This window comes from Equus quagga, chromosome 1 (assembly GCF_021613505.1).
Source record: "Equus quagga isolate Etosha38 chromosome 1, UCLA_HA_Equagga_1.0, whole genome shotgun sequence".
Taxonomy (NCBI): Eukaryota; Metazoa; Chordata; class Mammalia; order Perissodactyla; family Equidae; genus Equus; species Equus quagga.
Genome location: NC_060267.1, coordinates 158,534,812 through 158,559,580, shown reverse-complemented (window position 1 = coordinate 158,559,580; position 24,769 = coordinate 158,534,812). Strand labels below are relative to the sequence as shown.

General features: G+C 40.4%; 1 protein-coding gene across 1 annotated transcript in view; it reads right to left on the bottom strand.

The window, feature by feature from the left end:
* Positions 1–24,769, bottom strand: part of LOC124226726 (uncharacterized) — a 245,622-nt gene that overhangs the window by 214,120 nt on the left and 6,733 nt on the right. Inside the window, exon 2 of the mRNA XM_046640420.1 lies at positions 20,804–20,987. Coding sequence (XP_046496376.1) covers positions 20,804–20,987 — 184 coding nt within the window. The remainder of the gene's footprint in view (positions 1–20,803; positions 20,988–24,769) is intronic.

The following is a 24,769-nucleotide window of genomic DNA, read 5'->3' as shown; positions in this document are numbered from 1 at the left end:
TGATGGTGTTTAAAACTAGCATGAAAAAAATTAGAGGGAGATGTGAAAACGAGATTGCATGGCAGGAAAAGAAAGCAGACAAATGCCATCTTCCCCCTTCCAACCAGTGGGACGGGTCGTGCCCAACCCCCCAGCAGCACCGCTCTGTTCCTCCTCCAGAGATCCCTCCTCTGATTTTAGAAGCTTGCCACGTCTCTAACCCAGCTTAGAATCACCCAATCTGGGTAAAGGATAGTGGCTCTAATCCATGACCACGTTTTTCCCATTAGTCTTACTCTCACATCACCTGTCCACTTTGTGGATCATCTTCCGTTGGAAACTAACCTAAGTTAATTAAGCCATGAGCAACTAGTAGGCTTTTTTTAATAAATATCAATTGCCTCTAAAAAGCAGATGTCCTTAGCCATTTTTGCATCTTCTCAGAATAACATTTTTAAATGCATAAAATAAAATGCACAGGGCTTAAAAAGAAAGCAAAATATATTGAAATATAATTGTTGAAATATTTCAAAATATTTGTGATATAAAAATATATAGGGCTGGCCCCATGGCCTAAGTTTTGGTTAAGTTTGACGCGTTCTGCTTCAGCAGCCTAGGTTTGGTTCCTGAGCGCAGACGTACACCACTCGTTGGCAGCCATTCTGTGGCGGCAATGCACTTACGAAATAGGAGAAGATCAGCACAAATGTTAGCTCAGGGCAAAGCTTCCTCAGCAAAAAAAAAAAAAAAAAAAGCACATACATAGAAAGAGAGAGAATTCTCTATTAAGAGATTAAAAATAGACCTATTAGAAGGTCTGCTACTACTATAATTTCAAGTTAAAATGAGATTAAATGACATGTTGAGATATCAGGAATGTGTCATGAAAATAAATGTGATTTCTAGTAGTGACAAAGGAAAGTTAATAATACCAGGATGTGTTGCCTACACTCATAATTCAAGGAAATTCTATATTTCATTTAATTTAAGTGAAGATAAAAACATAATTCACTTTCATATCTGAGATCACGGACTCCCTGAATTCTACCTATGCAAAAGGTCCATAGACTGCAGGTTAACAACTCCTAATCAGAGGCAGGCAATGGCTCTAGATTTCTCTGCTGCCTTGCCACAAGGTAACAAAAAAGGCAAATGTCTGAAGAATCCTGCCGTTTAATTAGCAGGCAGTCCCAAGACAATCTTGTATCCTGTTCTTTAAACTTGATGAAATCCCAGCTCTCTGTCTTTTTTAGAAGGTCTGACAGCACTTTGCAGTAAAGTCTTATCCGAGCCAAATGTGACAAAATTCAAACACCAGGACCCAACTAACCCTCAAATAGAGTCAGACAACCAACAATCCTCCCAATTAGTGGTGAAGATAGGACTGCTCAGGAAATCCACCCAGGGCATTTTTCAGGGCTGCTGCATACGGTTGTGTTGGTTAAGCACTGTGTAACCCTGTGACCACGTGCAGCAACCCTGTGGCCATTCCTTAGGGTACAGACTGCTGGGCTCTCTCATCCTTGTACCTTGTTCCAAGAGGCAATGCTCAAAATATTTAACACCAAAGATAGCACAGATCACCCAGTTAGAATGGATGCTGACTATAAACAACCAGTGCAGACAAAACAGTGTACCCTAGCTGAATTTCAGCCTTGCCCTGTTCACATAAGGTGGGGAGTGTCTTTCACACAATCCTTATGTCTTGACCACTAATTTCAGCAAGGAAGTCCATTTCTAACCTATAATGTGCTCATTAACAAAGCCTGTGGTATTGATGAGAGTCAACATAGGTAAATACTCAGAGTAGCCATCTCTGGAGTGTTGCCTCTTGATTAAATGCTGGCTAACCAATTCTGGAGGGTGTAATCCAGTAACTATATCTCTGGTGTGTGGACTAAAATGAACACAAACGCAAACATACATCATACAGATTATACTCAAATTTTTCCTAAAGAATTACAGGCCAAATACCCAATCATCACTACTTTGGTAAAAACAACCTATTAGATTATTAACCTGCCAAACTATTTTGGAAGCAAGAAAGAGCTCTCATGTCTATCACTGGAAGGAATTCTTTAAAAATTTGATCTTTGAGTTGGGGTGCTGCAGTCACCCTCCATTACATGATATTTGGCAAGCTTTGGGAAACCCTCAGTGTCACGAAGTTTTAAAGAAACCAAATCCAGCAGGGAGATCCTGTCATCCCCTTTGTGAAGCTTGAAGGGATGCAGTTAAACAAGCCTGTCTAGAGAAACTAAAAAAGATTCGAGATCAGAATGCAGAAAGAGTGTGACAAAAACAGAGCTGTAGAAGAGGATAAAGTTGTTGCTCTTTGAAAGTGATGAGCTGGAAATGTGTGTGAGAGAAGACAACGTTAGCACAGCGCAATTCAAGACGCAGAGAAACGTGATGAGTGAGGTTGAAAAGGAAGAATTTTGGGTTAGAGAGAAGGGCAGATTTCCACCTTCCTCCTCTGAGGTCAAAGCAATCTCAAATGCCCAGAGAGCAGTCCCACATTCCACTGGGCTGCACCTAGTGAAATACAGTTTAAAAACACAACCAAATAAAGAAGATACGGTATATATATACACAACAGAATTCTACTCAGCCACAAAAAAGGATAAAATTGTCCCATTCACAACAACATGGATGGACCTTGAGGGTATTATGTTAAGTGAAATAAGCCAGATAAAGACGAACTCTGTATGACTCCACTCATAGGTGGAAGTTAAACAATTGGACAAAGAGAACTGATTGGTGGTTACCAGGAGAAAGGGGAGCTGGGGGTGGGCACAAAAGGTGAAGTGGTGCACTTACAACACGACTGACAATAACGTACAACTGAAATTTCACAAGGTTGTAAACTATCATAATCTTAATAAAAAGGAAAAAAAAAAACCAGAAACAATCAAAGCCAGAATCATGTGAAGGAAATGTATTCAGCTAACCCAGGAGTCAAAAAATAGCCCAAACAAAACTTAGTCTAAAAGCTATAAAGATAAAATGGCAACTATAAAAAAGAGAGATGTAAACTAAACTAGTTCTGACCCCAACATAATTTTTAATAAAGAATGATATTTCTGATAGCAGATACACTGAATCATGACCAAAACAAAGTCAACTAGAGTGCCCAGGACTCAATAAATGGTCACAATTATAGTAGAAAATACCATTTTCTCTTCTTCTGAGACAAAGCTTGACCACTTTCCCAACATTTTTAATGGTACTGTGAGCCATGTGACTGAGTTCTGACCAGTCAACTGTGGATGAAAGTGATAAACATCACTTCACATCTGGCCCACACAAATCATTCATGTGCACCTCCACACTTTTTCTGAGTTCCTGAAAAATTGCATAGACTAAAAGCAGTGTGTAAAAAACATAGCTACCCGTGAATAGGGAAACTATGAGTAAACTGTCTTTCTCTTCTTTTCAATTTACTGTACTTCTCAAAATTTGTACAATAACCAAACATCATGAAATATTTCTGTTTTATGATACAGTAAATTAATAAATAACTATATATTCGTTTTTAATTAAATTATCCCCACTTTCTTTGATAACTCCAGATGGCATGGATTTTGGTGTGCTTGTCTACTAATATAACCCCAGCACTCAAGACAGGGCCAGGAATTCGGTTAGCATTTAATAAATGTAGTTTGAAAGAATGAACAGTTCCTGCTATCCTCAACATTTTGCCTATTCATCAATGCTCCTCTTAAAATGTGACAATCTCAACTAAATAAAAAACTTGAGACACAAACAAAATACTTCACCCATCCTCTTCACAGTGCAAAGTGTCCTGTCACTATTATCTTCCTTACTATACATCTAGGACTATATTTCTGCAAACATGGCCCAAGATTGTATTTGAGACTTTTTGGTTTTGTTTTTAGAAGGAGCATCAAATGTTGGCTCATACTGATCTTACAATCAACTAAAACCCTCAAGTCTTTTTCACATAATTTGTTGTCAAGCCTGATTTCCCTCATTCTGCACTTGTACAATTGATTTTTTTAACCCCCAAATGCTAGACTTTAAATTTATCCTTGTTAAGTTTATCTTATTTGTTTTGGTCCATTATTGGAGTCCACTGAGATGCTCCTGAATCCCTGATTCTACAATCTGATAGATTACCTATCTCTCTGCATACAGCTTCTGATAATTTTATTAACTTCTAAGTCTCCAAAGGTGAAGATAAATCTATTCAATGGATAAGAAGCAAGAGGAATTTTGCTGATCACCATTAGAAATCTCACCCAGGCATCAACACTCTTGGGACAAGTATCTTGGAATGTTAGATTTGAAAGGAATCGTCAAGCTCATCCAGTCCAACTTCTAAGAGCTAAACTAAGCCCATAGCCTATTAGCTATTTAACTCTTTTATAACCCCACCTTTACAGGTATGCTCATTATTTCCTTTCTACCCCCATTCCACTTCCTTAGAGAAAGTCCTTTCTCAGAGAACCTATACTATGCCATCTCTGGAGAGAGTAGTCCTATTGACTTGCATGTGTTTTCACCCCGCTAACCTTGGCTGATTGGTATAGAAGGGACACCTTACAGAGTAGGAACACATCTAGAAACTAGGATTCATTCACTTATTCAACAAATACTTACTAAATACCTACTATATACCAGGCACTGTTCTAATCCTTTGAATATATCAAAGATCAAGATACACAAAGATTCCTGCCCTTGTGGAACTTACAGCAGGGGGAGAAATATATATATTCAATATAATACATATGTAAATTATATGTTATGATAAAAGATGATAAATCCTATGAATAAGAGGAAAAGTAGAGAGGGATAAAGAGTACTGGGAGTGAAAAGTAAAATTTTAAATAGGTTGACTAGCTCCTCATTAAGAAGGTGACATTTGAGCAGAGACTTGGATGAGGTGAGGGAATGAACCATCCAAATTTCTTGAAAAGGGGCATTTGTGGACAGGAAATAACCAATGCAGAACCACTAAGGCAAAGGGCAAATGGCATGTTCAAAGAATAAGAAAATCAATGTGACTGCGCAGAGTGGAAGATTTGGGGAAAAGACTAGGAGATGAAATCAGAGATATAATGTGGGTCATCACAAGGATTTTAATTCATACATTGAATGAAAGGAAAAGGTATTGCATGGTTTTGAACAGAAGAGTAACATGATCTGATTTACACTTTAAGAGGACAACTTTGGCTTCTGTGTTTAAAATAGAAAAGTAAGATCTGTTAGGATGTTGTTGTGGTAATCTAAGTAAGAGATGGTGACTTGGACAAGGGTAGTAGCAGTGAGAAATGGTAGTGGTGAGAAATGGTCAGGTTCTGCATCTATTTTGAAGGTAAAGTCAACAGTATTTGCTGACGGTTTGCATGTGTTCATAAAAAAAAAAAAAGAGTCATCAAGGTTTTTGACCTGAGACACTGGACAGTTGGCATTGCTGCCATCAACTATGACAGGGAAGGCAGGAGATCAAGGAGATTTGGGAAAGGAGAGGAGGATCAGAAGCTCAGTTTTGGACAAATTGGAAATACAAATCTGGAGATCGGAAGAGAGGTCTACACTAGAGATATACTGGAAGTTCTTGGCATAAGGAGACTTTTTAAAGCCATGAGACTCAATGAGCTCAAAAAGGATGATAGTACATCAAAGGACTGAATCCTGGGGCACTGCAACAGTAGCAAGGTAGGGAGAAGGAGGAAGAACCAGAAAAAGAAATTAAAATAGAGCAATCCATGACGTAGGGAAAATACCAAGATAGTGTAGAAGCCTGGAAGCCAAACAAAGAAAGTGCTAGAAGGAGCAGGGAGCTTTCAACTACTTCAAATGACACTGCTAGATCAAGTAAAATGGGGACTGAGAATCAAGAATTAGATGTAGCCACGTGGAGGTCGCTGTTACCCTCGATAAGAGTGAGCTCAATGACGTCATGAGGCTGGAAACCTGACGAGAGCAGTTTGAGGGAATGTAAGAAGAGGAATTGGAGATAAGCTCAAACAATATTAGAGGAACTTTACTACAAACGGGAGTAAAGAAATGGAGCATAACTTGTTGGTGGATGTGTCATCAAGAAGAGGATTTATAGCAGTGAGAAATAACACATGGAAATGATCCGATGGAAAGGAAAAATATTTATGATACAGACAAGAGAGAAGGGAATTGCCCAAGTGATGCTGGAGCAAGAAGAGATGTAATCTAGTCTCCAAGTGGAGAGAAGAGCATTAGATGGAGAAAGAGGAGTAAAGTAATTGAGTTCAGATGTTGGTAAGTGGGTAGATGTGGTGGTGGAGTCTACGGAATTCTGTTCTGATTGCTTTCATTTTTCCAGTGAAGCCAAAAGCAGGATCATCAGATTAGACTAAATATGTGGGAGGAGATGTTGGAACTTTAAGAAGAGAAATAAGGTAAAATAATCATCTAGGGGTGTAGGAGAATGAATGGATAAGGAATTTATGATTCCGTGACAGCATTAAAGGCCCACTTGAGATCCCCAATCATGAATTTATAATGAGACTAGCCAATGTGATTGTGAATTTCTCTCTAGCCTTGTTCAGCTACATGGGTATAAGTTAGAATAATAAGAAAGATGGAATTAACCAGGGTTACATTTTTTAGCAATTGATAGAAGGAAGCAAGATATCAGCAAAGGAGATGTATGCAGGAAATGATTATAATTATTGAATGTACAATTTTACCTTGTTGAGGACGAAGAAGAGGACATCAAAGTATTGAGAGACAGAAAAAGGGTAATATACTCAATGCATTGGAGTTTGAGTGGCTTTGAAAGCTCTTTAGAGTTGGGCTACAGGAAGGAATGAACTGGAAAAATTTTGAGATGGTGGTAAGACAGTGAGATGCATGAAATTAAGAGCACAAAAGATTTACAGTTATCAGTAAAGACAAGGTCTAGAGAATGACAATGGGAAGGAGAGGCCAAGGTAGAATGGAAGATAAGAGTTTTGGAAGAGATGAAGTCAAGAAACTAAAAGGTCAGGAAGTTGAATGAATCTCATACATATGTATGTATTTTTTTAAATCACTAAGACATTCGTGGACCAGAGTCTACAATCATCAAGAAATTTGGGGAATCACCCCATAGTCTAAACTCAGTGGATGAGAGTTAGTGATGTAGTTTGATGATCATAGATTCAAAGCGAAAGAGAAAGGGGAGGAGGAGGAAAATGGTCTGAAAACAGCAACGAGGAACAAAGACGACACCAACCCAAGCCCTCAGGCCTAGAAGTAAGAACGTAGTAGGAGAAAAACAGCCATTACTTGAAAAGCCTACAGTAGAAGCAGTGTCCTCAAGAGACAACCAGGTTTCCATTAAAACAAAATAATGAAAACACATTGAATGAAGAGGTAAAAGACACAAGGGGTTTTACTGATGGTACACCATGAAATCTAGAGGGCACTGTGAAGAGTTTCAAGATATGAGGAAGCTTGGGGAATGAAAACAGATTAGAGAATGTTCGGGGTCTTTGGGGCATTAAAGTAGGGGAGATGAGGGTTGCCCTACATGTCTAAAGGTTCTTGAAGTGACTTTCACAATCAGGGATAAAAGGTATAATAAAATTGGTCCTCATGGATTCAAGGGACCAGTGGCAAGTCTGTGAGTGTTCAGTGTTAGGAAGAGGGGCGTTTCTGAGGCTCCTTTTTAACCCTTGGTGATGAGGGGTAAAAGGTTTGGGGAGGCAACATCTTAGCCCCCAGTGAGCAAGCCTCCTCTCAATTCCAAGTGATGGGAACAGAAGGTTTAGAGGAGGTGTGGTCTTAGTCCCAAGGCAAAGATTCATTCTAGACCAATAAAAATGTGGTGCTCTGTTTTGACCCCTTTTAGTGAGTGTTTTATCAATAGGTCATTAAGATTTGCACTTCTAGAATTTGTAATAGGGACAGGTACACTACGTGTGAGGGAATGTGGACTCAGAATCTGAGGACACCAGCACTTGGTGACAGCTGTGGTGTGTCATACGCAGGAAAAGCAGAGGAAACAGTGGTTGTTCTTTGGAGAGAGAGAGAGTAGAATGAATCAGAGATTAGAGAGAAGCAGACAGAGGAGAAAATGGAGAGAGAGAGAGAGAGGAAAGGAGAGAAAGCCACTTCGGTTTCTGATGACTTACTTGCTGTTTATTGCCTTTGGATTGTAACACATTTCTTTCTAAGCACTAAGAACTATTTGGTTAAAAACTCATTCTCAAATTTTTCTGTGGAAAGACTTTAAGTTTACATGTCTTTAGTTTTTGAAATCTGTACTTTGCCCTTTTGGAAAATGGTACGATTGACTATGTTCTGTCTCTCTCAGGGTCTTCAAAAACTATCCATGAAGATTAAATAATCCCATATGAAAGTCTGCCAGTATCCTGGAGTAATTTACCTGAACCCGTAGATGATTTCTTTTAAATACCTAGGTGCCTTATTACTTAACAGCTATCCCAGGCATCAATTCTTTCTTAACCACATTCGACAATTCTCCTTCTTACTAAGGAGGCCAGAAGTGTAGATGGAATTGAGCAGTCCTGCTTTCTCTGTCTTCTGTCAATATTACACCATATGTGCTAGCAGCTGTCCTCTTCCTCCTTTGTTTCGTAGCCACATAGCTGACCATTATCCTTTGCATTTTGTAAGGCCCAGCTGTCATTACTGGAGTGAGCTTGGCCATAAATCATCCTGTGAACTCAGATGCAGGGGGAAAGAGAGGAAACCAGTTCTGTGAGAGAAGACCTGGCCCAGTAGCAGGGCTGGCTCTTGAATGGGAATAACTGGTAATCCAACATTGAATATCCAAAAAGTATGTCAAAGTCATACTTGATTAGAGCTAGTGTCAATACTCAAGAATTTCTAAGCCTAGGGGTTTTGTTTAGTGAATGAACACTCAATGCCAGATGGAGCACCCTCTTCAGCCCTGATGATGGGGATAGACAACCAGGGAGGCAAGGTGTTACTCTCAGGGAGTGAACCTCCCACATGATGGTGATACAAGGCTAAGTAGAGGTGTGGTCTTAGTCCCAGGACACAGGTTCACCCCTGACCCTTAAAAGAAGACTAATAAGATCATGGTTCAGGACGATCCTTTCAAGCAGACCCCCAGTAGGCGTATGGCATGTAGGAGACATACCTGGTCCCCAAGAGAAGACAATGCCCCAAGGCAAGAGCTGTGCAGGTCCCCAACCCCTCACCAAACTGCCTGTGATTCAGAGTGAGAACATGGTCCAAGAGAACATAGAAATGTTACATTAAAAAGCCAAGACAGTGGTCCTCTCATGAGGTCTGGATCTGTACGGCTCAATTAACAATTCAGATGGCACCGTAGACTGAAGCACATTAGCCAATGAGCCATCAACTGCACAGTCCACACCAGACACCACCCACTGGTGGGATGGAAGCTCCAAATGCACTTCCTGCCATGGATAAGAAAGACTCAAGATTGAGTTTCCTAAGTGAAAATCTCATGTTTGCACCAACAAATGCTTTCCCCATTTTCCCTCTAAGCATTACTTGTTTTCAAAGCATAATTTCATTTTTTAAAAATCTACTGCCTCCCTTGATCTGGATTTCCTTTTACCTCTTGTGTTTGTGGAATCATCACAATCAATTCTCTGAAAGGTTGATATCTATGTTCCTGGGGGGAGGTGGGATAAAGGGTACCTGCCATCATATTCTATCCCTTCATTTTATGTACCCTAAGACAAAACAATCACATCCTCTTTAAGTTTCTGATACTCCCATGCTCCCAACCAGTTCTTCCCTATTGACTAGGATATAGTAGCTTCCTTTACTACTTTCTCCATCCCAAGGAAAAATAAAGTCAGCAAAGTCAGGAATTTGTGAGAAATTCCAGGTTGCAGAAAAAAATTCCAGGAGCTGTCTGAATAATTAACATCTCATTTTATTCCTAGCACTTATTTCTTTACCACTTTTGAAATCTCTTCCAATAAATCCTCGCTCAAATCCTCCATTTTGTCTGAGCATCGATATCACACTCCCACAAGCCAGTATTCCAGGAACGTAGAACCTCCCCAGATGGGCTGGCTGATGGCAAAGTATAAAAACATCTGCACAAGCATGAGTACCACTAGTATAATATCAAACAGTATTTACCATATAAAATAGACGGTGACCAACCACTTTGGTTTGCCTGGGACTTGAAGGGACTTTCAGGATGTGGAACTTGCAGTGCTAACACTGGGAAAGTCCCAGGCAAACCACGATGAGTCAACCACTCTAAAATAGTAATCAAACATGCACCTACCCTGAAAATCACCAGAAGTTTCCTCTAAGTTTCTATTTCCTTGGTTTCAAATAGACTTGTATTCCTTTGTGATTTTTCCTTAAAACTGTTATTGCAGACAGCACGTACGCACTGAATAAATGGGGGAGAGGAGCATCTTTGAATGCTTCTTTTAAACCTGCCTAGTAATCGTCCTCTTCTCCCTCTTAATCTCTGTGAGATGTTCATAATTAGGATCAACCTACCCTCAAACTTTTTACCAAATCCATCTACTTCTTTCTATCTCTACGAGTATCACCCTAATTTAAGGCATTATCGATAAACACAAGCCTGGATTATCGTACTGATCTTCTCCTCAAGATTTCTCAAGCTATCTGTGATGAAAGGACAGCCGTTTATTTTTCTTTTTGTTTTATTTTGTGTTGTGGTAAATTTCCAATCCATTATGAACCAATACTTTTGTAACATACAGTAAAAATGAGTTACTAGGAAAGTGGTCTCACACTTTGACCTTGAAACAATGTTAAGTATTATAAGAAATTCTAAATGCTTCCTTTCAATTTCTGTAGTTACTTTGTCATGGACTGGGAGCAAATAGTAATAGTAACAGTCCATGAATCACACTTTGATACTACACTTGATCTTAGCCAAAAGACCAAGAAGCAATGGATCACACTTTGAGAAACACTGTTCTAACGAATATCATCATTTCCACAATTTCTTCCATTCTTTCTACCAGAAGTCCAGAATGACCTTTGAAAATGTAAATTAGGGGGGCCGGCTCCGTGGCCGAGTGGTTAAGTTTGCGTGCTCCACTGCGGCGGCACAGGGTTTGGATCCTGGGCACGGACATGGCACCACTCGTCAGGCCACGTTGTGGCAGCATCCCACATCCCACAACTAGAAGGACCTGCAACTAAGATATACAACTTTGTACTGGGGGGGTTGGGAAATAAAGCAGAAAAAAAAAAAAAGATTGACAACAGTCGTTAGCTCAGGTGGCAATCCTTAAAAGAAAAAAAAAGGAAGATTGGCAACATTTGTTAGCCTAGGTGCCAATCTTTAAAAAAAAAAAAAAGGAAAGAAAAGAAAATGTAAATTAGGTGGCATCAGCCCTCAGCCCATAAAATAACTGAAGGAAGTGGGAATGTTCAGAATATGGACTCTGGAGCCAGACCACCTGAATTTAAATCTCTGCTCACCACTTACTAGAGTTACGTGACCCTGGGCAAGCCATCTAATTTCTGTGCCCCAGTTTCCTCATCTAAAAATTGAGATAATAATAGCATCTACTTCATAGGGTTGCTGTGAGGATTAAATATGTTAATTTTTGTAAAGTTCTCAGAACAATGTCTAAGCCATAGTGTATATGCTACTTCTGCTGTCATTGTTTATTATTAGCATGACCTACATCATCCTGCCCTTATAAATGTTGTGTCATTGTTATTATTGTTAGTATTATTATGTTAACATGACCTACTGGTCCCTCTCTACCTCTCCAGCCTCATCTGAACAACCAAGTTGTCAAACCAGCCTCCTACCACACAATAAAAGAGCAACATATTCAAGATTTTATGCAAATCATTTGTGGTAGATTAGATCATTGTTCAGAAAATACCCACTCCCTTCTCTCCACCCACGGGAGAACTATATACCCACCCCCTTGACTTAGCACATGGCCATGTGACTTGCTTCAGCCAATGGGACTCTGGCAAACATGATGTAGGCAGAGGCTGGAACAGGTGGGCTATGCCCTTGAGCTTCTGCCATCATCATGAGAGGAACAAGTCCTGGGCAGCCCACTGGCCCCAGAAGATTGAGCATCACACAGGTCAGACCTGAATGGAGCCCACAGCCTTGGCCCAAGCCCAGGCCTGCCCATCTGAGCTCAGCAGAGCAGCCTTGGCTGAAATTTTCTCTTTGTTTGCTACACAACAAAAGCTAACTGCTCACACTATCCCACCCCTTTTATTTTTCTTTTATTTTAAATTCTGCTTCTCAGGATTTTGTCCATTTCATTGCCAGGAAGCCCTGCTCCTATACACTATGGTACATTCTGGAGAAGTAGCACATTAGAAAAATGGCTCCTCGCCCATTCCATGGTTTCAGGATTTGGGGAAGCTCCTGAGGTTTTACTTGCATGCTTTGAGCACTCTACATGCCCAGTTGTTAGAAATTACATATACAAATTAATGTATATATTGTGTAAAATTTTATATACAAGTAGAGGTAAAGCGCTCTCTTGATGGGTGTTATGTAAAATAAATCCAGAAGCACAGAATCTAGAGCTAGTCTCCTAATTTCCCATCATCTGAGGATAAGCTCAGGCTTATTTATATAAGCTGATGATAAGCTGAATAAAGACTATAAGAAACAGAAGGGCAACGGTCTCCACGCATTCACATGCACAAAAGGAAGAATCAAAGTTATCATTTTTGTTCCTTTCCTCCTAGACAATATAAAACAGAAGCGAAATTACCCTAGAGATCTTAGATCAAATTTAAAATTCATTCTCACACATGCCAGTTATATTCTAAAGATGCCCACTAATTTGCAATCAGGTTAATGTGTGCTGTAATATTCAAACATTTATTTTACATTTGTCTCCTAGAATTTTTTCATGAATATGTACTCTGGATCATATCACAGAATTGTGGCATATTTTGGTCTTCCTTTTCCTGCAAGGATATAGGAAAATGGTTACAGTAATGATTTCCTAGGCTCCCAAAGACTATAGTATCCTTCTGGATGTATGCACACTTGGGTCTAGACAATTGCAGTATGTCATTAATCAGCCAGTTAACATGCCTTATGGACGCTATTGTACATTAACTTGCCACTCAATGGGTTTGGTTTACTCTAAAAGCTTAGGCTATCACCTCAGATTTTCTTCCCATGTGTCCAATGCATAACCATTTGAGAGAACATTTTGAAGTGTGAACTGAGATGGAAGCTAATGATCGAATGGGTCAATATGGAACTTATTATTTTTTTAACCAGGAAATATCCTGTTACATTATCCCTGGCTTTTTACCTTGTGAAAATAATGGCATTCTACCAAGAACTTGCCTTTTTTGCACATCTGGGGGTGGAGGGAGAGCTGGGCTATTCAAATTTAATATCTCTCACTTTTATAATTCATTAATTTCTATGAAATGAATGCTGCTATGGCTTTTTAATCTACCTTTCAAAGGTTTTCTCAGTTTGGATTTTGGCCATGATTAAGCTTCATTGGATTTATTTTTGCTCTGCAAAATACACAAAAATTCCTACACAAAGGTCACCACCAGCGGCATTACAATTCTATTGCAACCTGCTCAATAATCCATAGCTAAAAGAGAGAACTCAATTTACTTTCCGTCTGAAAGAGGATGTCAATTCCACCCTCCAACACTACATAAATAAAGTGAGAGTGGAGTGGAGGCTGGATTCAAAAACCCATTGATGAAAGCACATTAAACCTGGAAGTAACTGGTGACAGTACATGAAAGGTTACCCAAAAAAGCTCTAGGGATCAAAACATCACAGCTCTTTTAGACTGGCGTCCGATGGATTCTGCAGATCAGCTTCTACAGCAAGTGAGTTTCCCTGAGTTTTGACGCCTGTATTGGTTGAAAAAGAAGAGAGTAACAGTTTACAAAATGTCTCCATCTCACTCTTCTATAAAACACTAGAAAGCATGTATCATCCATCTTGCCTCCTCTAAGCATAATTCAGAGATGAATAAGGAAATTATGGGAGAGTTACATAGCTAGTAACGGAATTTACATATTTTTAAGGACAAATTCTGTTAGGAAAAAAACGTTTACAATGGAAGTCTCTTCACAAATAAAACACATAAGGTCCAAATGGCTGATTTAAGATACACACGGCAAGGCTTTCTAGCATGTAGTGTGAAATTATCAATCAAAGTGAAAGCTGCAATAGCTCTTTAGAACAACTATAACCCAAAAAAAAAAAAGGAGGATCATCCTTAGGAAAATAATCCTTATATCTGGGAAAGAGACTATGTTGATTGACAATTCTAAAATGAATGTTCTGTGGAGCAGTAAAATAGAAAGGCGTCAGTGAATCGTTCCAGAGAAAAGAACGCTGGGCTGGGTTTGGAGTCCCACCATTGATTGGCCGGTGGACTTTAGGCAGCAGACCAAGAGCAACTTGTATTCACTGGAGTTCTACTGTTCACTAAGTGCTTTTACCAGCATCCCTGTGATGAACTGCGCTCTTGTTCAAAATGCTTCTCCTCCCTGTGGGTAAGCCCTTCCCCCAGGAAAGATCATATTCTTTGTTCCTTTGATGTCAGGCTTAGCCTGTGACTTCAAGGTGAAGCTTTAAGAGCCAATATTTGCTTTATCATGATCTCTTTGCCCTTGCGTCAACCAGCAATATCCCAAACAGGCTGCTCTGTCAGCCCGGTCCCAGGGAGAGCCACACCTGACCCACGACGGACCTGTAGCATAAGCAGGAAATAAACCTTGTTTGTAAATCACTGCGATTTGGGGGTGATTTGTTACTAAAGCATAACAGCCTGAGCCGATCGACACAATCAGACTGACATAATTTAAGCTTTAACTGAAACTCCTAATAGAAGTTATGCCTCACGTGCTTACGGTGACCCAGCTGAATAAGCCAGTATTCTCACCCCCTTTCTGGACCGCCTGATTTTACATTTGGGGCCTTCAGTTCCTCATCCACATATTGAAAGAGCTGGCATAAGTAATCTCTAAAGTTCCGTCCATCTCTAACATTCTAGGTTCATCTGACTCCTCCTTTCATAGACTCCTGAGCTTTGCAATGGTTGCTTGGCTGATACTTGCTACTGTGCATAGTTATGTTAGATTTATTCCCTTGGATGAGATCCAAAATATTTGCATATTATAAAAATTCCACAACTATTACTGCAAAGTTCTAGGGCACATTGATTTGCACTTCTTGGTACTTTACTTTGTAAATATGCTATTCAGGTTTTTATATATTTGCATACCACCTTTCTGATTAAATTGCAAGCTTGTTTGTAAGAAAGGAAGTTTTTTTCTTTCTTTTACTTTACTCCTTATCATGCCTCCACATATTTTAATAGGTGCTTAATGAATTCGCCCCTTAACCAACAAATCCTTTCTTTCCATTCAAAAACGATGGAAACTTGGAGGGCTGGCCCCATGGCACAGTGGTTAAAAGTTCAGCATGCTCCACTTCAGCAGCCTGGGTTTGCAGGTTCAGATCCCAGGCACGGACCTACACCACTCATCATCCATGCTATGGCAGCATCCTACTTATAAAATGGAGGCAGACTAGCACACATGTCAGCTCAGAGCTAATCTTCTTCAAACAAAGAAAGAGGAGGACTGGCAACAAATGTTACCTCAGGGTGAATCTTCCTCACACACACAAAAAATCATAGAAATCAGATTTGACAAAAGGATAAAGCATTCATTGTAAATATTTTAAAGATAGCAACAAATTCTTTGATACTCCTCCCATCAAGATGTGGGGTCTGATTTCCTTCAGGTTGAATCTGGATCAGTCTTAGTGGTTCACTTGTAACCAAGATAACACAGAAGTAATACTGCATGACTTCTGAGGCCAGATCAGAAAAGTCAGGCAGCTTCCATCTTCTTCACTAGAACAGTCACTCACAGAGCCCCGAATGTAGGAAGTGTAACTACCCTAAGGCCACCATGCTGTGAGGAAGCCCAAGCCACATGAAGAGGCCACACGGCAGGCACTTGGGTAGACAGACCCAGTGGAGCCCGGTTTTCAGGTCATCCCAGCCTTTGAGCAAGACACGTGATTGAAGAAGCTTCTAGATAATTCCAGCCCTCAGCTATTAATGTCATTCCCAGTTGTTTGAGTCTTCCTAGCAGAGGCCCCAGACCTCATGGAGTACAGACAAGCACTCCTCACTCTGCACTGTGTAAATCCCTGACCCATAAAATCCTTGAGAATAATAAAATGACTGTTGTTTTATGCCACTAAATTTTGGGTGGTTTGTTACACAGCAATAGATAACTGGAACATACAGTATCTGTAAAAGTCAGCCTGAGCCACAGTGTCAGCCCAGACAAGTGCCACACAAAGAAGTGTGTGCAACCACATGTTTTCCTGCTTTGTTTATTTTTATTAGAGTATAGCCACCCACTGGGGCAAATGCCTCCCCAGTAAGAGCAATCTGGAAGACAGGAGTATTAAAACATCAGGCAGAGATACAATCGAATTATTATCCAGCAATTGCAACATAAGAAGAGTAGGCACTGATAGAATCTCTGAGCCTATTACTTTACTGTGCAATTGCAACATAACAAAAACACCAGTCAGAGATGTAATCACACAGAGAGGGGAAATCAATACTGACTCTCAAATACATTACAGGCCACTTTTAAATAAATATGTAAAATCTGCTTTAAATTGATTCTAGCTCAGCATGAAACAAACTGCTGTAACAATTTCTACATACAAAGCCCAGGGAAAAGAACAGAGAGGAAACACATGGAGCATGCACAGCTTGGGGCAAGGGGTGTTCTTCCGCTTGAACTCACTTTGTGACATGTTGTTGTCCCTTACACCCCGTGACGGATTTCACCTTGTGGATCGCAAAAGGTTTGCTCCAGGATAGAAAACCCAACATGTCCAAACTCCAACAGCCGGAGAGTTAAAAATAAAACCAAGGGCTCTTTAATGTCAGTTCAGTTTCCTAAGAAATCTGCACAGAGGAAGAAATAAAAAGTGTTAGGTTTCTTTTTGGTTATTTTATTTGGGTTTATTTGCTTGTTTGTTTTTGGAGCCAGGCATCATTAGTTTCCATGCATTTAACATAGGCTTAATGATATCTCTGCACGGGGTGCTATCCTAGGCACCACAGAGATTCAACATATGAACGGCATCATCCTTGCCCTCAAAGAGTTTACAGATGAGTCAGGGAGAGAGAGGTGTCTCAAAGTTACTACTGTACAAGTAGAAGGTTCTAAGAGCAGAAAACAAGAACTATTTGCAAAACATAGGCCTATAGCCGAAAGTTTTAACTTATTTTGGACATTAAATAGCGCCAATAATACCCTGATACTTTAAATCCATGACGATGAACTCCGCATCCTTCTCCTTCCAAGATGAGAGCCTCCTTAGACAAGACAGTTTTTAGTTACATGTATTTGGGAGTTTTTTTGGTGAGGAAGATTCTCTCTGAGCTAACATCTGTGCCAATCTTCCTCTACGTTGCATGTGAGTCACCGCCACAACCTGGCTTGACAAGTGGTGTAGGTCCACAAACACAAACCCGCAAACCCAGGCTGCCGAGGTGGAGCGCGCTGGCTTTAACCACAACACCACGGGGCCAGCCCCAAATTACAGGTTTTTGAAATCCCTCACCATGTCCTTCAGGTATGTTGCTACATAGCAGTGTTCAGTAAATATTTATGGAATTAATGAGGACAGTATATTTGACAGAAGACCCGCCACTACGGAATAGCTGTGCAAGAGAATCTGGTTTCTGGTGTCCCAGGCTCTCCCTGCCTACTCCTGTGGTGTCCATGGCACTTGCTCTCATCTTCCCACTTTTAAAAGCTGCCGACATGGTTTCAGTGAAACTTGAAGTGTTACCTCAAGAATTTTGTATTTTGAGCTTTATCAAGAATTGTGCAATAAAAGATTTGTTTTCTGAACAAGAAAACAGCCCCTCTCCATGAACCTGAAATCATGCCACAGATAGATGACCTATATGTTTCACTCACAAATGACGAGAGTCCTGGCTTCATTTTCCCACTTCCAGCTAGCAAGTGGCCCCACAGTCATGGGGTCGAGGGTCTACCAGCTTCACAAGGGTCTCTGAAATGTCTGAGACTTGATGAAACATTTCTTGATTCCAAAACATGAAAAGAAAGCTACAAAACTGTAGTGAAAAACTGGTTAATTAAATGTCTTCAAAACATAAAGTTATATTACCTATATGACTGCACCTCAACTTTTACATAGTAGCAGAGAAATTATTTTTAATGTGGCTGTGGATACCTTTTGATATATTTGAAAGGGTTTAGATTGTCAGGATGCAGTGGGAACTATTATTGGCCTCCAGTCTTCATTCTCCCCACCTCCTGTTTTTTCCTAACGAGGCTCTGATTTTGTTCAGATACCCACCCCTTCCCCAAGCAGCCATGTGCCTTGGGGGAAACTGACCCCAGTTCTAGAAATAAATCTTATGGGTCTAGTGTTGATATCATTCCCTTTGGCAGCGGTTGGTTCAGAAATTGGCATACAACTGAATTCTGACCCATAAAGTATGAAAAGAATGCTATGGGGGGAGTGGGGGAGGGGTGTTCTGGAGACAGTTCCTTCCCTCCTAAAAGAGAGGCAGTCCAGCATGCCTGAAGTTTTTCCGTCTGAACATGATGTCTGGAACTACTCCAGACATTCTGCTGAAACCTGAGGAAAAAACAACACTGAGGATGGCAGAATGAAGAGATAGAGAGTAACTGGGTCCTTGATAACATGGTCAAGCTGTTGAATCAACCCATCCTGAAGCCATCCTACCCCTGAACTTCCTGCTGTATGAGATAAAAATGCTTTATCTGTTTAGACCAGTTTCAGTGTATCCTCATTGCCTTATGGGTGCCCTATCATCCTAACCAAAGAGAAGACATTCCACTTCCCACTTCTCTGCTATCACCTGTTTCAGTCATAGTCAGAGACCGACAAAATGCCTTTTCTACCACTGACTGTAAGTCACCCAGGACAAGGATCATATTACACTGGTTTCAAGTCAGTTACTGGTACCCATTTGAATAGGAGATATTCTTCCTCATATTGAAGCAACACATTCATTCCTGACAATGGCTAAATTCAGCCCTGTAGCTGAGTTCAATAAATTGTTGTCAGCAAATCTGAGGACCATGGGAAGTCCCATGCACAAAAATATCTCTACTAGATTTCCACTGTCAAAGCCAAGGCAGTGTAACACACTAACCAAGATACTGGTTACTCCTACCTAAGTAATCATTTGTGAGCCCACCTGGAATTTTGACCTACAGAACTATGTGATAATAAATGGGTGTTCTTGTAAGCCATTAAGTGTGTTATAATTTGTTACACAGCATTAGAAAACAACTAGAATGTGATATAAATTTTTTAAATATACAAAACTGATAATATGTGCTAGGGGTCAGCAAACTGCAGCCCATAGGATAAATCAAGCCTGTGACCTGTTTTTAAACAACTCGTAAGCTAAAAATGGTTTTTACATTTTTAAAGGTTTGTAATAATTTAAAAAGAAGAATATATGGCAGAGATTGTATGTGGCTCACAAGACCTTAAATGTTTGGGAGCTGGCCCGGTGGAACAGCAGTTTAGTGTGCACGTTCTGCTTCGGAGGCCTGGGGTTCGCTGGTTCGGATCCCGGGTGTGGACATGGCACCGCTTGGCACGCCATGCTGTGGTAGGCGTCCCATATATAAAGTAGAGGAAGATGGGCACGGATGTTAGCTCAGGGTCAATCTTCCTCAGCAAAAGGAGGAAGATTATCCTGGTGGCAGATGTGAGCTCAGGGCTAATCTTCATCAAAACAAAAACAAAACCTAAAATGTTTACTCTCTGGCCCATTATAGAAAACGTTTGCTGACTCCTGCTACATACTATTTATTATACCGGCATGCATAGGGACAAATATAAATAACAGTTTCAGGATATCCACTGTGCTGGATGTCTTCCTCTTGCACCCCTCTGGGAACATTTCCCACCTCTCTCCTTACCATGAGAGACTGGTCTGTATAGACCACATCAGGTGCCTCTGGCTGCTGGCTGGCGGTGGCCAGTAGGAGCACTGACTAGCCATCAGAGGGTGTGAGGGAACTGAGATTGGGGTTTCTTTGCCCGCTCCTTCCCTGCAGCGCTGTCTTAGGCAGGTTATGTCCCTCAACCAAAGGGCATAGCTCCTACCTAAGCAGGCTGACCCACATCATTCTCTCCTCCAGAATCCAGGAACTGCTCCCTCCCTTCTGCCCTTTGGGTCTAGGGGTGTTCACACCCTGATATCCGTGTGATTTCCCTACATCCTGCCCACACCTGTGTAAATGGTCTCTTTATTGAATGCTCCACAAATTATCCATCTTGAGTGTAACGTCTCTTTCCTTGCAGGACCCTGACTGATACGCCCACTAAATTATAGCAGTTACTTTTTGGGGCGAGAGAGGGAAAAGCAATGAGGGGTGGGCAATAGAAAACTTCAAGTAGATGTTTAATGTTCTCTCTCTGTCATTTATAAAAAGGACTTGACACAAATACAACAAACTCTTAATAATGACTGATTCTGAGTGACAAAAACACAGACGCCTATGACTTTTTCTGGTATTTATACACCTTTTAATATATTCTAATTAAAAGACTTTATCAGTCACACTGATTACTGTTTACTAAGACTGTCAAAATGACCTCTCTCAATTCAAAGCCTAGAGTGTTCCTGACCGGCCCCAATCTCGCCTGGTTGATAGGAGTATCTCCTAGCTAGTCACTTCACCGTGACCTGCAGCATCAAAATTCCCACGGCCCCTTCTGCTCGTCACCGCTCAAGGCACGAAGCCTCGAAGGCAACCCAGCCGGGGACTGAGTCAGCACCGTGACAGCCGGCGCTTCCCCCGGATGTAGCGCCGGCGCTCCCCTCGTCTACACCTCCGAAGCAGCTCTCTGCGCTGTTTTGGGAATGAAGCAATAAACCTTCGCTGCCAGTACTTATAAAATGTTCTGGCTTTGTGGGACATCTCCCGCTGCTTTGGGCACAAGTCCAGTTTAAGCAAAGAATCTGGAAGGGGAGCAAAAAGACAATTTTAAAACCATTGCGCTAAGGACAGTGGAAAAGAAAAATTCGGTTCATGGTGAAAAAAAGCTCATCTTCAGATCAAATTCAAAAAATAGGACTACTAGTTTGGATCCGTGTAAAGGAAGTTATAAACATGAAATTGTTCGGTTAATCATGAAAGAAAGCTTTACACGTATGAGAAGACACTTCCCCTGCACGAACACCCACAAAAGGATTTGCCATCACTCCACCCAGAACTATGAAAGACCCAGTACTATGAGTACTATGAGTACTACGAAATACCTCATCATCACTTCACAGTCAGACCTCACTTCAGATCATGTAGCCTCCTCATCTGAATTCTGACTCCTAGGGACATGCCTTTTGTGAGTTGTGGATGCTTGATGGTTTTACACGTTCTTCATTTTTTTACCAGCTGTGACAAGATTTTTAATCTTTATATAAGAGAAACCAAACCCGTGCAAGAACAACCAACCTGTCAGGAATACTTACAGCCTTGCAGTTAACTCTCTCTCTCGAGTGTGTGATTTAGTCAGCAAGGTGCTGCTGACAATGTGTAACAGAATGCTGTGAAAGCTACAGGTTAACACCTCTGAGGGGGCCAAAGGAGACACGGTAAAGGGTACAATGGTGAAATGAAAAACGATTCTTATTTAGGATTTATTAATCCTAGGTGGTATGCTAAGCTCTAAAGAACATAGCATAGACAGACGTGGATTAGCCCTAAAGTTTCATGCTTTCCTTAACAAGAATGAAAGAGCCTTTTACAACGCTATCTCTGTGTAAGAATTTTAGGTAGAAAGACCTTGACTCTGTGGACAAAGGCAGAAAAATACCAAAATAACAGCCAAAAGGACTTTTTTTTTTTTTTTGCTGAGGCATATTTGCCCTGAGCTAACATCTGTGCCAGTCTTCCTCTATTTTGTATGTGGATAGCTGCCACAGCATGGCTGCCAAGCGGTGTAGGTCCTGCCCAGGATCTGAGCCTGCGAACTTGGGCCATCAAAGTGGAGCATGCCAAACATAACCACTATGCCACAGGGCTGGCCCGAAAAAAGGGTTTTTGATACTTGTGTCCTTCGTCCATAATCTGCTCTCATATTCAGCACAATCTTGTGTAGCTAGACCGTGTGTCAGCGAACTACAACCTGTGGGTGTGCTGCCTGTTTTTGTAAATAAAGTTTCGTTGGAACACAGCCACATGCATGTGTTTACATATTGTCTATGGCTGCTTTTGCACTACAACAACAGAGGTGAGTATTTGTGACAGAGACTGCACAGCCAGCAGAGCCAGAAATATTTACTATCTGGTCTTTCATATCTAGATTGACCTGGAGAAAACATGATCCAAATTTATGACAGTCTTAGTAGACTTACATATTAGTGCATGTATTCATATTTATTCCTAAAAGATAAAATTCAGCTTATTTATTCATTAGGCATCTATAAAATGCCTAATTTTTTTTGCATTGGAAAGGAATGTCCATACCATGGTGAAGGCTAACACATCAGCCCTCCAGAGCAAAGGCACGCTGCCCTGATGGAACTATAGGAGATTCCTGGAGGGAAAAACTAGTTTTCCTCACTAACTGTTTTTAAAAGGCCAAAAATCCAGATAGATAGTTGAATGGGATAGGTAGTTAAATATAAGTAAGATTATACAAGACTTCATTCTACATCAGAAAATGGTTCATGGTTTAGTTTCTAGAGCTGTTCTAATAAGATTTGAACACTATTTGAAGTATTAAGTATTCATTGGTTTTATTTCAAAGCCCGTGAGCTCTTGGGGAAAAAAATAAAATCATTCGCAATCCACTTCCTGATTCTGTGGTTATAGTACATTTGAGCCACGCAGTCAACAGTGTGAGAAAATCAAATGGCATTCATTTATTCAGAGACCACAAACGACGGTCTTGATATGAAAATAAATAGTGTTTGAAAAGTTCTAGCCTGAAGGATTGCTTTTTGAGTCTTCTTGGAAGAACCACTTTTAGGGTTCCAAGAGGCATTGACATTAGAAAACTACTCTTTCATCTCAGTAGAACAATGAAGGTGTTTAAGTTTGCCAGCTGCGTGGAAAGAACATCAGTAGCAGTTTTCCAGCACAGAGGTGGCACATCAAACGGATGCTACATTTCGTTCTGCAAGAACTGAACTCTGTGACTTAATCTTACCTGCTTAATATCCAAGACCTGTGTTAGGTTTTTAGCACCTATCATGTGCTCTCCCATGACAACCGCAGAATAAAAACTTCAAGAGGGGAAAAAATTCAAAACCTTTCAGACCCAGTTACTTCATGAAACTATTTTACAAGTGTCTTTTTATTTTACAACAATTTTAAAGAATCTATTTGAACAATTTATGTATTTCACCACCTGTAACTCTGAACAAAAACATGTTTTTCACAAAGAAATAGGAAGAAAACATCCAGGCTTATTCAGAGAACTGATAATGGATAGTCTTAAGCAAAATGAAAAGTAGCACTAAACAGGTCAGAATCTGAGTTCTAACCTTGACTGGGTTAACTAGCAAGATGAATGACCTTGACAAGTTACTTTCTTCTCTGGGTTTTACTTTCCTCAACTGTAAAAGCAAGTGATTTAAGTCAACCTCCCAGAGTACTTCTAGCCCTAAATACAATGATGACTAAAGCTTGGCATCCATTGTAGTTCTCAGTATAATTACTTCTAACCTTCTGCCAACCTCATTCCTGTGCATGACAAAATGCCAGGTGAAAAAAAATCACAGTAAACCAAACATGAATTTGATTCTCTCCCTTCTAATCTGGAAGGACTCATCGAGGTATTGCTGAGCCAAAGAGAAAGAGCATTTTCTTTGCCCCTCTTCCAGCACTTCATATGAGATTAGACATAAGGTCATTCTTAGTTCCTCTGACTATATTATTTAAAACAGTAGAAAAGAATTATTTAAAAAAAATTTAGGACCACTTAGAGTCTTATGGGTCAATACACTGGCACACTGTAGAAATAATTTTACCCCAGACAGCTCTATAACTTGTCCTTGAAAAAAGATGTGGTGTTACTAGAACTTTCAGACATTGCTGATGGAAGGAAAATATGGTCCTACTTTGAAAAACTGTTTGGCAGTTTCTTATAAAGTGAAACAAACATAATACCCCTCCTATAATCCAAACAGTATGTGACTATTAGAATCACAATGTTTCACAAAAATATAACACAACAGTAAATTATGGTATAGCCCTTCAAATAAAATGCTATCATAAGTATTCTGAAAATTTGGGGGAAGTAATATTAAGTATCAAATGATGATAGCATCACAAATTTTTTTTTTAAAGATTAGCACCTGAGCTAACAACTGTTGCCAATCTTTCTTTTTTTTTCTCCCCAAAGCCCCCTGGTACATAGTTGTGTATTTTAGTTGTGAGTTCTTCTAGTTGTGGCATGTTGGACGCCACCTCAGCGTGGCCTAACGAGCGGTGCCGTGTCTGCACCCAGGATCCGAACCCTGGGCCGCTGAAAGCGGAGCGCACGAACTTAACCACTCGCCCACAGGGCCGGCCCCCGAGCATCACAAATTTAAATACGTAGATTCTTCAAAGAAGAACACAGTAAGGAGACAATCTTTTAGAACAATAATTAGGAAGAATTAAGAGTGTGAGAGAATGGACTACATTTTTGAAACGACCAGGTTGGGAAACTTCGTGAGGATGACTTAAAACATTGAACGTTTTCTCTTGTCAGTTGTGACTATCCAAACAAAGAGAAAACAATTCAGCAGGTCTA